General features: G+C 41.2%; 1 protein-coding gene across 1 annotated transcript in view; it reads left to right on the top strand.

Moving 5' to 3' along the window:
* SNTB1 (syntrophin beta 1) overlaps positions 1-14622 on the top strand; it is a 239160-nt gene that overhangs the window by 148022 nt on the left and 76516 nt on the right. Inside the window, exon 3 of the mRNA XM_025451008.3 lies at positions 1843-2050. Coding sequence (XP_025306793.1) covers positions 1843-2050 — 208 coding nt within the window. The remainder of the gene's footprint in view (positions 1-1842; positions 2051-14622) is intronic.

Raw genomic sequence — 14622 nt, 5'->3', positions numbered from 1 at the left:
TGTTAATGAGGCCAGGTTGCAATGGGACTTGTGATTTTCAGGTGATCTGCAAAATTATTTTGTAACTCAGGAGCTAAGGACTCTACTGAGAATGAGAATGAGAATTAAGACAGATATGGAAGAAAATGGTGCCCCACTTTTAGATGTTGTCCAGTCTAAAGGAGAGACACTGTAATATAGTATCTAAGTTCATGGGTTTTTGAGTCTAACCAACATACGTTTGAATCCTAGCATCACTGTGTGGCCTTGGGTAAATTCTCTCTCCCTCCAAACTTTAGTTTTTTCTTATGTTAAATAGAATTAATAAACATCAGTCCTAGGGATATTGGAGGAATACATATATAGATAAAAATTATTCAATGAATGGTAGCATAATAATTAAAGGATGAGGGGATTCCTGGGTGGCTCAGCAGTCTAGCGGCTGCCTTTGGCCCAGGGCGTGATCCTGGAGTCCTGGGATCAAGTCCCACCTCGGGCTCCCTGCATGGAGCCTGCTTCTCCCTCTGCCTGTGTCTCTGCCTCTCTTTCTGTGTCTCTCATGAATAAATAAATAAAATCTTAAAAAAAATAATTAAAGGATGAAATAACAAATGTATCATTTTTATTCAGTTTTGAATGTTCCCAATCCCTACATTTTTCTGGTGCAAACACGAATGTAAAAATATTTCTTTGCATGTATACATCAATGAATAAATGTGGGTTTTTTCCTCCTGGCAATAAAAATTAGCAGTCTAAAAATTATAGATGTGAAGGACAGGTTAGTAATGGTTGCCAGAGATTTGAGATGGCCATGGCGAGAGGAGCATTGTAACTATGAGGGGTAGCTGGAAGGAGAGCTTTGTGGTGATGGAATAGTCCTGTATTCTGCTTACTGTGACTTACAGGAGATAAAATGGCATAGAACCATTCACCTACATTGTCCCAATGTTGGTTTCCTGGCTTTGATGTTATATTCCATAACCATAGGGAAAACTGGGTGAAGGATATAATGGACTTCTCTGGCCTTTATGCTGTCCATATATACCATTTTTGCAATGCCATATTAATGTCATATTAATCTAGGAGTACTTCAAAAAAATCTATTTAGAATTTCCTTCTTTTACCATAATTACAGTATACAGATCTCACTTTGTATCTTGGGTGGTTCATGTGAAGGTCTGGGGTAAACTTTGGTGGTTGACATTTGTTTTTTCTTTCTTTTCTTTCTTATTTGACTTTAAAGAGAGCTCTTTGTGTGCCTCTCTCCCCAGTTGCCCCTTCCTAGGCCAATTCACTTCTTAAATATACCCAAGGATTAAATGGTAGGTAAATGTGCCACAGACAGGATTCCTAAGGAATGCAAAGTTTGGTCATCTTTGATTTGTAAATATTCACAATTAACACTGAGCAGTAGTATGAAGCATGGGGCTATATATTTCAGTCTACTTCCTGCAGTAGCAGCAAGCATGTGGGTATATTATTAAAATCCTCTGTAGATTGAGAAGTAAAGCAAATTAGTATCAGCTCACAGTTTAGAAGTCTTGATATGATACTATTGATAAGCCAGTCAAGTCAGCTGACTAATAGGTTAGCCAGACATCCTTAACTTAGGTGATTTGATAGTTGAATAGCTATGTCCCCAGTATCTAGACCAATGCCTAGGCATTTGGTGGATGTTTGTGGATGAGTGAAGGAATGAATGAATGAATGAATGAATGCATGAAGCATTAAGATAAACCATGCAAAGCTGACAAAGTCCAAAAGAAAGAAAAAAGAGTTAATTCATCTCTATGGCCCAGGACTTGACAAAGCATGACCTACCAGGACACATTCTAACCCTTCTCTCTCTCTCTGCTTCTCCAGGCAGCTTGAAATCCACTCTCCGGATGCTAAGCACACAGTGATCCTGAGGAGCAAGGACTCAGCCACTGCCCAGGCCTGGTTCAGTGCCATCCATTCCAATGTGAGTGACCTGCTGACCCAAGTGATTGCTGAGGTCAGAGAGCAGTTGGGGAAAACAGGCATTGCTGGGAGCCGAGAGATCAGGCATCTTGGCTGGCTTGCAGATAAGGTAAGGAAAATGCTCCCCTAGGAGGAGATATTTTTACCCAGGTTCCCCCAGCACGTGTTGCAACCATGAAGTCAGTGACCTCGTTCCATAGGCTGGATTTCTCATTCACCAGCTATTGGGACTTCCTGTCCATCTTCAACAGATTTATGTTATACATGGGGGCTGCAGTCCTAATCAGCTTTGATTCCCCCACCTATAGTCCAGTACATTGTAAACTGTAGGTGGTCACAGATTGTTTGTTGAACAGATGAACGAGTGAGAGGTTGGGTAGTTTGTCACACATACAAAGATCAGGAAAAATAACCTAAACACACATTGGAGCTTTTGCCTTGTGAGGTAAGGAAGTTGAAAAGGTTGCTGAAAATGGGGGTTTCTGTGAGTTTTCATGAACCTGCTTATTAATAACATAATTATGTTCATTTACAAAAAGGAGCAATAGCAGCAAGGAGTCCTTAGTAACTACCAGGTGTAGACTCTTTTGATGTATTACCTTCTATTTTTCTGGATTCTTAAGCCAGTAGGCCCTGGGGTCAGGGAAAGGTCATCATTCATGAGTACCTATTTTGTGCAAGGCACACAGTACTAGGCAGGAGTGAAGTGTATAAGGATGAATGAAGATTTAATCTTTGTTCTCAGGGAAAACAGCTACTGTGGAAAGGACCTTGGGTCATGTTAACACTGTCACTCTGATTTCTCTTCCCAAGTTACATGATACGTTGAAGATAATAAAACTCACTTTGCAGCAATCTGTTGGGAGTTAACCCTTCTCCTCATTTCAAAGACTTGAGCCTTTGCCATTGTCCCTGGACCTGTTTGCTGCCCCTTGAACTTGAACCTGAGTGCTCAGGAACACTGGGCTTTTGGAACAGTCTGACCTCCCAGTGACTCACATTGTAATAGGGGGTAAATGGGAATAATGATTGTCACAATAAACAGTTTTCCTGCCAGTGAACCATGTCATCTGAGAAGGCCCAGTCAAACAGCCCTTGGAAATAATGTTTGAGCACAGCATTAGGCTGTTTTCCATCATTGTTCTTTGTTTGCACCAGTTCAGGTCACAAAAGTCAACACAGAGTGCGCTGTTTGATTTGGTGTTGTCCCATCTCTCACAGATTTCAATGAAATCTGAGAGACAATGCAGGTGGTGGTAGCACTAGGTGCATAATAGACAAAAACCGCAGGTAGCTTCTCTTGACCTACATTCTGGGGTTCTTGACGAAAACAATACTGCAAATCTGGATGATGTCATTTTAGAAGTCGGTTCTAATACTCTACTTTTTACTTCCGCCAGATGTGAGAGGGATCTTTCCCACAGCAAATGACAGAGAGCTTAACTCAGCTTGAGCAAGAAAAGGGAAGAACTACTTTTGAGAATAGTGCCCACATATCAGCTTCAGGCATGGTGGGATCCAGGGATCCAAATAATGATGTTAGGCCTGCTTCTCCCTGCCCACTTCATTGGTTTACATTTAGGCAAGCCTTCGTCCTTGGTCCAACAGTTCCAGGCTTATGTTTTCCATTAGGGTCACCTGTGTCACTGAATAAAGGCCTCTTTGCTGCCATAGTTCCAACAGAAGTCCTGAGATTAAGCCCAGTGAAACTGACTTAGATCAGATGTTCAGCCTTGTGTTGTACTGAGATCAACGTCATCCAAGACATGTGCACTGAGAGATAAAGAGAGGTGGTTCTCTAATGGAAAGTTTGGCTGCTGTGCCAGCAACAGACTGAATGGATTCTGGGGAGGGCAGAGCAACAGGCATTACCTGCTATAGGAGGAGGAGAAGACTGGGATGAAAGATGTCCTTGCTTGGAGAGCGGCCTGAGTAGACTGGCAAATATTCTGGAGATTTCAGGGTGCTGGTAGGAAGTGGATGGCAAATTCAAAAGTGATGACTGGAAAGGATTTAATGAAGGGTTAATTTGTAAGGTGTGGTCAAGGTAAGGAAAATCAAGAAGAGATAGAGAAGCACTCCAGATCTCACAACAGCAAGAGGCCACTGCCACCCCTTAATCTGAAATGGCAAGGAAAAGGAGCAGTTACCTGAAGCTGGGAAGACTTGTAGCTGTAGAAAAGAACCACCACTAAGAGCTTTGGTCTTTGGGAAGGAAGCACAACCCCTGGGACCCCCATTCTTCCACTGATCTTCTGCTGGTATCTCCAGTATGGGAGGCTGATTGGAAGCCAGAGACAAGGGAGCCCCATTGATGCATTTTGATAAGCTCTGTCTCCAAAGGCACAAGCAGGGTGGAAAAGAGTGGACACTGGAGCTGGAGGGGCAAAGGGAGCTGTCCAGCACACACATCTCTCCACCTCCAAGTAACTGAGATGCTCTCAACAACTGGAAGTTCTTTTTTCTTTCTTTTCTTTTTTTTTTCATCTCTTTTAACACAAACTTCATTACCATTTGGATAGTTGGAAAATACCATTGTGTCATTATTAATGATGTTGAAATTTTTCCCAGAGGTTCCATTTTCTCACTTATAAGTTGTCTGCTTATCCCAAATTATCAATAGACACATTATTAGGCATTCCCGTGGAGCAGTAATAAAGGCTCATAAAAAACTCTTTTTGTATTTAGAATAGTATTGTTCTTATAATTTCAGGTAACCATTACATATGTTTCTTCAAATTGTATTATGCATTGTATTCCTAATAGCAATAATGACTTACCATGGACAGTTATCAAAAGCAAGAATGTCTTTTATTTCCTTCAGCTTCAGAACTTCTCAAAAGATTACCATAGATCAAGTCCTAGGGAAAAAAATCCAAGCTGGAATCTTTTTTGATTAAATATTTAATACTGAATCCTAGTGTGGAGGCATACAAATGGTTTTCAGCAAAATGTTACAATGAATGGCAAATCCTTAATACTGTGGCCTTCTTATAATATCACAAATATCAGAGAATTTGCTTGGTATTTGTAAAGATATAAAGTGTGATCCTATATATATTCAACTGTAATTTACCTTAAATTGATGTCCTTTGTCTTTTCCTATTCTGTTAATCTTTGATTTTGTGATTAATAATAGCAGCTCTGGGACATGATTTGTACATATTAAATTTAATTTCAAATTTTTAGAACTGGTCTTTACATGATCTAAAACAATATGAAACAACAACAACAACTTCCCGTTTAAAATCCTGTCTGTGCTAATCCTAATACCTCCTCTATACTACACAGGAGGAAAACTTTATATTAATTCCATCCTTTCCCATGAGATGATCTGAGGACTGGAAGAATGGCTCCCACAAAATGGCTAGTCCTTGAGGCAATGGAGAGAGTTCAGTGTGCTCCAAGAGAGGAGAATGAACATGGGAAAAAGTGGAGATAATGGATTAATACAGCTTGTGGTGAAGGCACACTAGAGGTTGGTCTAAAGGGAGGTGAAGGTTCATCAAACATACCTGGTGCCTTGGATAGGCATCCAATTGTGGAAGATCTTGAAAGCTGGACAGATGACTTGAATTTGATTTGGTGGGCAATGGGGAACCTTTGTACAGTATCAGAGAGAAGAGACTCAGAGGTCATTGCTAGGGACTAAACGTTCTGTCCCCCCTAGATCCATATGTTGAAGCCCTCATCCTCAATGTGATGGTATTTGGAGGTTGGGCCTTTGGGAGGTAATTAGGATTGGATGAGGTCATAAGCATAGAGTGCCCGTGTTAGGATTGGTGCCTTTATTGGGGAAGAAGAGACCAGAGCACCCTCTCCCCACCATGTGAGGATATAGCAAGAAGGTAGCTTTCCACAGGCCAGGAAGAGGGCCCTCACCAGAACCCCATGTTGACACCCTGATCTTACACTTCCAGCCTCTGGAACTGTGAGAAATAAATATTTATTGTTTAAGCCACCCAGTGTATGGTATTCTGTTACAGCAGCCTGAAATACGTCAGTGGTCTAAACTGACCTCTTTGTACAGATGAGGAATCTGGGACCCAGAGAATGGAAAGTATTTTATCTTGAGTTGTACTCTATCTAAATCAAGGTATAGGAATAATTAGACAGTGGAACAATGTGGTGATATCATTGTTTCTTTAATTTTTAAAAGAATCTACTGCAGTTTATCCATTGCAATTGATTTTAATCTTTCCTTCTACTCTCATAGCCATTCTGTGGACTCCCTACCGTATCAAGGTCAACACTGGGCCAACAGCCTTTGAGCTGGGGCTTTTTTTTTTTTTTTTTTTTTTGGTCTCCTTCACTTCCTGGACCTCTGAACCATGACAGTAAGAGTCACAGGCCCTGTGCTGCTTTCCTGCGAGCACCCTCACCTGTAGATCGGTCAGATGTACTAATGTGATCTTTCCCTTGTTCTTATTGGCTTTAAACCTTTTACCTCCTTACAGGTAAAAGGAGGCCTTAAACCTTTTACCTCCTTACAAGCCCCAATCTATCCCACAGCCCCAAACATGGCTTTTAAGTCCTTGTTCTTTAATCTTTTTACAGTTGTTATTACTGAGATGTTTTCAATGGTCCACTTTCAGACAAAAGAAAAATAAGCTAAGTTCTGACTCTCTTGCTACTTAGAGAAACAGTAATAAACAGGGGATGACAGAATTGTTGGATTCTGTTTTTTGCTGTTCACCAGATGTTGCCTTTGCTTTACTTTGTTATCTTAGTTCGCAAACTATTTCTCGTTTGATTAAAAACACAACACAACACAGGGAAACAACAACAACAACAAAAAACCCAGTTGTGAACCCTGAGCTGCAAATTCAATTCTCAGCTTTCCTCATTTCCACTTCAGATTTTTAAAAATGGGAACATTTATATAGGCTGTGCCTCCCGGGGTGTTATTGGAGGAAGGGAAGTTGGTAATTTGTATTTATTGTGTGCCTCCTCGTCTGTCTCAGGCACTGTTCTTTAAATAATTCCTATCCTATAAGGCAAACTTGCAGAAGTTGAGTAACTTCACTCCTCCAGTGGGTGGCAGAGAAAGTGTGAGCCCTTCTTTCTAACTCTTAAGTCCAGAATTTTCCACCAAGCTGAGCTAATGAAAGGGACCCAGGGAACATGTGTCTATATGCATGAGACCACCAGAATCCAGAGTCAAAATGGTAAAACATACCAAAAGCATGGTTTTAGAACTAAGAGACAAATCTTATTTGTCTTTATGAAGATAAAGGGTGTCTTGATCAGCTCAGGCTGATTAAACAGAATGATAGACAGGGTGACTCATAAACAGAAATTTGTTTCTCACAGTTCTGGAGGCTGGAAGTCTGAGATCAGGGTGCCATCAGAATTGAGTACTGGTGAAGCTCTTCTGATTTATAGACAGTCTTCTTGTCGTTTCCTCACAAGGCAGAAATAGAGCAATGGTAGCTCGTTTCTTTTTTTTTCTCTCTCTCTTCTTCTTCTTCTTCTTTTTTTTTTTTTTAATTTATGATAGTTACAGAGAGAGAGAGAGAGAGGGAGGCAGAGACACAGGCAGAGGGAGAAGCAGGCTCCATGCACCGGGAGCCCGATGTGGGATTCGATCCCGGATCTCCGGGATCACGCCCTGGGCCAAAGGCAGGCGCCAAACCGCTGCGCCACCCAGGGATCCCTCTTCTTCTTATAAGGACTCTAACCTTATCATGAGGGCTCCACCCTCATGACCTAATTACCTCCCAAAGGCCCACTGCAGATATCATCACATTAGGGCTTCAGCATATGAATTTGGAAGGGAAGGTATTCAGCCGATAGCGGTGGGGGGGTGGGGGGTGCTCACATACCAGGAGCACCCCCTATTAGCACAGCCCTTACTAAAATCTTTTCTCTCTTACCCGCTTCCCTCTGAATCTTGAACTGCTTTCATTTCTTCCATGACCCTTTAAAAGAAGAGATCCAAGAAGAAAATATTCAAGAAGAGGAGATTCAAGAAGAGATTCTCTCTTCTCTGTTCTGGTATCCATTCTTGATTATGTCATTCAACTACACCTCTTTGGCTGGTCCCAGCCTTATAGTCCACACAATAATCCTCTGCCTTTCTCCTCTTTCTTCCTGTTTTGTACTACAGAAGCCCAAGGAACAGGTGCAACAAAGACTGAAATGTGTTTGATAGGACAGGTTAGGAAAGACTAAAATACACACAGACACACACACACACACACACACACACACACACAGTTGGCCTTGCTTTGAGTGTTTCCAATATCTATGAATTCAGTTATCATGGTTTAAGTATATATCCCCAATTTCTCAATAACGCAGTTCAAATTTCAGTTACTAGGGTATATTAACTGTAAGTAATTTTATAAAGTACAAACTTTGCTGTCAGCTTTTCATTCAGAAAGTCACTGTGCAAATAGCCAATGTGCATCATATTGTGACCAAGCACATGACTTTTCTCCCAATCTGTCAGTGATCGGTCACCACATGTCTATTCATTCACACACAGACTGCAAAGTGGGTAGTGGTGTTTCCTCCTTGTTTCCTGGTGATAAATCTGTGACATTTTATAAGAATGGATAATAGAAAGGGGGTGTTGTACAAAAAAGATGGGAGTATGGTAAAATGGAAGTATGATAAAATAATAATTATGGAAGTGAGCTTCAGATCAAACATAAATGAAATTATAGAAGAACTAGGTGACCATGGGAGCATAAGTGCTGGTGCTATTCAAGAGACTCTTGATAAGCAGCCAGAAATCAGTGAAGAAAGGATGAAGATGCCCCAGAAGAAGTGAGAAGCTTCATAGCTTGGGAATTCTCAGATACGTTTCACAATACTGAAAGTAGAAAGGATAAAATGTTGCTGGCTGATCTAGACTTAGAAAGGAGTGGGCTGGCTTGTCAAGGCATGAAAAAGACGCTTACTCAGAATCCTAAGTTCTATGATGAAGAGAAGGCAACAAACACTGTTCACACCAGTCTCGAATTTTTGACAAGTAAAACACATTAATTCTCCATCTTTCTAATATTTTAAGGGCTAAATTACTAAGTAAATAGGTTTTACTATTTTTTCATTTCCCCATATATTTACAACTGACAGGCAGTTTTTAATTAAAAAAATGTGAACATCCAGAGAACAATACTAATTTTTCCAAGTGGTTGAGATCACTTAACATGGTTTCAGCTTGCACAGTCGTTTTGTATTGTCCAGCACTCCTGTGCAAAGGCAGAACTATTTCTCTCCATCTGTCCATCTCACCTGATATCTGTTTATCTATCCTATCCATCTCTATCTCATCCCTCTCTCCATCCATCCACCTCTATCCATCTCCCATCTATCACAATATTTTCCCTGTATCCTCACATAATTCACTAGACCATCATTAACTTTCAGTTCCAACAATAGCAATTTATTCATTCCTCCAAATTCCATGTAAATATAACCAACCAAGTAATTTCATTCTGTAGCTGCATTGCCCAGCTATCTTAGAGGAATCTCAAATGCAAATGTAAAATAGCCCTGGCCTGAGTAAAACAGGCTGCCGGTAATCAAGATCTTGACAGTGTAATTAAGGGAATGATATTTCTGGAGCCTCTAAATATATCAGCTCCACCATCTGCCTAAAAATCACCTACGTAGGAATTTCCCACCACTTCTTCCAGGGAGAAAATAGTCTCTGACCTGAGGGAACTCCCATCTGATAAATAGAAATAGAACTACTGTCCAGGCTATCCCTGACTTGCATCATCCCTAAATCAAGACTGTTTGTTAGGCTAGGAAACACAGACTGTTAATGCAATTAAGTGCTAATGGGCCTGTTGTGCTGCTTTAAAAGGCAGTCATCAAGTTCCTGAGTGAATCACCTTTGAGATGGAGCAAGACGGAGGAAAACCCGGCAACAGCTTGGTTATCATCCTGTTAGTCTTTCACTACAAGTGTTCAAAGTAAATGTGCCAGTGTAAATGTAATTCACATTGTCCCCATGTTGCATTCTCTGAAATATCAGGGATCTAAAATTGGGTTAGGTGGGTGTTAGAGAGGCAGCTATAAGGGAAGCAGGGAAATATGCCCACTTTTCTGCGTGGCTTCACAGTGCAAGTTAGCCAGCGCCCAAGGTGGACACATCAGCACTGCCCATATAAGAGAAACAGGGCATGTACATTTTGTTCTCATAGGCTGATTCCCACAAATTCATTTGAGCCCTGCTTGATCTCTTTGGAGAGGTGTGTAGAACTCAAGATTGAAATAGCTCCCTGTGCCTGGTTGCATGGCCAGCACACTCTGCCAAACTTCATCTTCTTGATCATTGCAGATCGCCTTACTTTTATGAGATAGATCTTTCCAGAACCCCCCTTTAGTAAAGAAAAAAGGATTTTACTGTTGATTTCCATTATTTGATTATTCTGATCGCCTCCTATTCACCCTGTTGGTGAGGGACAGATCCTTACCACAAGGAACAGGAGACAGCAGAGCCCATGACACCAAACACTGGACAGAGGAGCCTGGCTGTAGCTCATTAGCCCTATTAACTCAGAGCCTAGGGAGGATGCTACAAGCCTTGCAGGACCATGTAGGGTTTACTAGCGGGCAGAGGGAAACAGCCGGGACTGTGGGACAGGCCTTGTAGTAACAAGTGGGTGAGATGCTGTCTGGTTTCCATGGGAGTATGGGATTGGCTTGTGTGAATCATTTTACAGGCTGTCAGAGAAGTAAAACCCATTAGATTAAGGCCTACAGAGAGTACAGGGATCTAGGGTGGTGGGCATTTTGGATGATAGTAGGAGCCCTGGGAGGCTCAAAGATGTCAAAGTAGCACATGAAGTTTTAGGCCTTATACTACATTGATCAGTGTCTTGGGATTCGTTAGAAGACTAGTTGGAGGGATCCCTGGGTGGCGCAGTGGTTTAGCGCCTGCCTTTGGCCCAGGGCGCGATCCTGGAGACCTAGGATCGAATCCCACGTCGGGCTCCCGGTGCATGGAGCCTGCTTCTCCCTCTGCCTATGTCTCTGCCTCTCTCTCTCTCTCTCTCTCTGTGACTATCATAAATAAATAAAAATTAAAAAAAAAAAAGAAGACTAGTTGGAGAGGGAGATTCTTGGGGAGGGATTTAATGAAGGAGGACACTCGGGAGAAATCTGAAAGGCAATGGGTAAAGCAAGAGAAGTAGGAGAAAGAAGCTAAACAAAGATGTGGTATCAGCTAGAGTCTAGCCTCATCCCAACCCCACAGAGGGATCTGGAGCATGAAAGCCAGCACAGAGCCCTCCACCTTATGCTTTGGAGTTGGGATTTTATATCCCTGTAGGGCTCAGCCCCTGGCTATGGACTACTTTGCAGGTAAAGAGAGGCCACTTCTGTCTGCCAGGGCCAGTTCTCTAGAGGAAGAGGCAGCTTATACTGTGGGCAGTCATTATTCACATCAGGTCAAGTTTGAATTCTCCAGCCCTAGAATTGATTTTTGGCAGAAAACCAATAATATCTACTGTAATCATTGGTGTGTTCATGTGGGAAAAAAACATTCCAGCCCATGTATATAGGATCTTCAAATGGCAAAGAGATACAGACAGTAGCCAGTCTGTGACGTGCAGATGCCTATAGCCACCACCTAGAAGTTTCCTTTTATTTACAACTATATTCAAATTCTGGTAATTCACCTTGGCATGTACTCATAACTTTCGTCCCTTTGACCACAGAAGAATTATTTTTTAATGCTTTGAAATTCCCATTGTCATTTGCAGAGTCCCTTTGCAGCCTCACATTTTTGGCTTGGGCTTTTTATGACTTCTAATAGGACTAGGCTGTAATATTGCAAATGGAATGCAAATTAACATGTTTCATTTTTCATCGTGAAACTCTTTCAAGTTTGTATTTTCAGGTTTTGGAAGCTGAATCAAAGTGATTAAGTTTGAAGTCCTTTATTGATTTTATATAGAACTAGGAAGAAATACAGATGCATTCAGTGTTCTAGAATCTGATTTAGGAACATCTATATTGACATAGGGCCTGAGTCAAGATGAAGATGAGGGTCTTTATGGAATGTCAGAGGTCAAGCAGGATTTTCAGAATTACACTTACTCATTTGCCTTTCATAATGATTCAGGTATACAACCTTGCAGATAAAGGTGGCCATTTCTTATTTAAGCCTGTTCCTCCAGCGTCTAGACAGTGTCTTATGTTGTCAAATGAGTGAGTCAGTGGACTAGTGGTAGTTGCCAGAAACATATTCCATGTTACCAGTAGACACTGCGATAGAATTCTCTGAGAATAAAGTACAATCTCACTTTGAATGTTCAACATGGCTTTGTTGGAAGAGGGAAGGAGCAGCCCCAGGCACCTGGCCCTCATTTCTCGGTTCTAAAAAAACATCTTTCCACATGAGCATTCTCAAACTATGAACTCAGTATAACTTAGGGATTTCCTTATTTGAAAGTGTCAATTTTCTGCATTTTCCATGAGGTCTTTGATGGCTATTATGTTTTATGAATTTATCATCCTTCCTAATGAGGAAAACACTCAATTAGAAGTCAGAAAATGAAAGCTCTAGACTCAGGTGGCTAGTTGTTGTTGCCCCCAGTAAATAACAGAATTCAGATGCACACCTTACTCATTCCATGGGTTCTGAAAATCAGATTCTTACAGAGCTCTAGAGCTAGGAGGGACCAAAAAAAAAAATAACAGAATATGAATTGGCCATTTTATGTTACTTGATATGTAGCTAGAATCATGTAGCTAGTTTGCATGAAATGTGAGACTAAAATTCACACGTCTCTGATTTCTGGCCTAGGGCATAATTTGCACCTCTCCACCTCTCCATCCATGTAAAGTGTCCTAAGAACAATTGAGAATCATGCAAATATACAGTCCTTTCATTGCTGTTCTGCCACTGGGGGTTGTGGTAGCCTGCTGGTCTGGAACTTTGGTGAGATGGGAGTTGGGATAGAGATTAGGAGTACCTTCTAGAGAAGATCAAAGGATAAAAGAGATTTCTGAGAAAATAAGAGAATGAAAGAGTGGCACCTTGGGGAGCATCAGAAGAAGGCCAGAGGAGAGTTGTTTTCTGGTCATGATGACCCACTGACCAAGGCCTCTCTTGCCCTAATTAGAAGGGACACTTGTCATGAGAGACTTCTAGAATAGCAGGAGCAATGCTTTTATTACACTTGTCAGTCAAGAGACTTTATTTTGGCTCACAATACATGTGGCTGTGGGGTTCATCTACCTCTCCATCCTCCCTCCCCTACCCCACACTGCCCCATCCCGCATTTCTTCTTTGCTTCACGTACAGACAAAATCTTGTGTGAACCATACTCTGGTTCTTCTTACAAACAAAATCTTGTGTGAACCATACTCTGATTCTTCTCAGTTACAGGCTCGCTAGACTCCTTACTATATCTCCTTTTCCCTAGTTAGCCATCTACTTTAGGGCTGCCTTCTGCTCATTAGCAGTAATGGGTTTGAAAGGGAGAAATGCAAATCAACTCAATCTTTATCAGAGGTATTGGGAAAAAAATGTGTCGGGGGACTCCATCAGTGAAGGTGCAGCATGTAGGCATGTCTGTGTTTCACAAAAACTTCAGATGAACATTTTGTTTTGTGTACCCAGATATCCCAACACAGACACACAACACAAAGACAACCTGAAGTCAATAGTGTCAGTGCTCAGAACACACAAACACCCTTAGTCTGTGTGTGTGTGTGTGTGTGTGTGTGTGTGAACACAGTGGGCACTGTCATTGTCTATATCTTAATCTTAGCTAAGGTAAATTTGGGGAACCTGGGAATAAGGTTGGAGGCAAATAAATCCAATAAGAACTAACTGAATGAATGTGTAGGAGGCAGGGTGAGGGTTGTGATGAAGCAGGATATAGAAGGGAGAGCAGGACTTTGGATGGGGACCTACCTGGATTTTAATCCCTGCTCTGTTGCTTACTGGTTAAGTGATGATATGCAAGTTCTTTTTTTTTTTTTTTAAGTCTTTGAGCCTTTGTGTCTATAAAAAAAGACATTAATACCTCAAAAGAGAATTTCTATGCTTTAAATGAAATATTTCATGTTGATGTCTGGCACAGGGCCTGGTACATAGCAGGCAGTAAATTGAAAGCAGTAGAAGGCAGCAGTCAGCTCTTGAGCTTGCACATTTTGTTGGAAAGGTAGTTCTCTTTTCTAAGCAATAGTTTTGAAGTGGGATTTATATTGAAGCCTTTAGAAATCCACAAATCTGTGAATTCTACTAAAACATATGTATTTATTGTCTTTTATTAAATGTAAAAAGGATTTGCACTGGTCCTTTCACCAAGTTACAGACTTACTTACCTAATTGGCACAGAGCTACCAAATCAGTATTTTGTTGTTTAATTTAGCTTTAACTTCTGTTTTCCAGCAGAAAACCATCACTTTCATTATCAGTACTATCATTTGCGTTCTTAGGCCATTTTCCAAAAAGAAACAGAGTAGAGTGTACACGTATGGTGTGCGTGTCTTTAATGATGTCAACCGAAAGAAGAGCCCCCAGTGACAGGTCTGTGGAGGGCAGTCAGCCTGCGTGTTCAGAACTGTCCCACAGCAAAATTACAAATGACTGCAAGTCATCAGCATTCAGGATCACGCACAGTAACAACTGTATTAAATCCATGAAGGCCAAAGATCTACTGCATGTGGTAGATTGAAAACTGAGTAAAAATATATACCTAACAATAG

Source organism: Canis lupus, chromosome 13, assembly GCF_003254725.2.
Source record: "Canis lupus dingo isolate Sandy chromosome 13, ASM325472v2, whole genome shotgun sequence".
Lineage (NCBI taxonomy): Eukaryota > Metazoa > Chordata > Mammalia > Carnivora > Canidae > Canis > Canis lupus.
The sequence above is the reverse complement of the archived record's forward strand: the minus strand, read 5'-3'. Positions and strand labels throughout refer to the sequence as shown.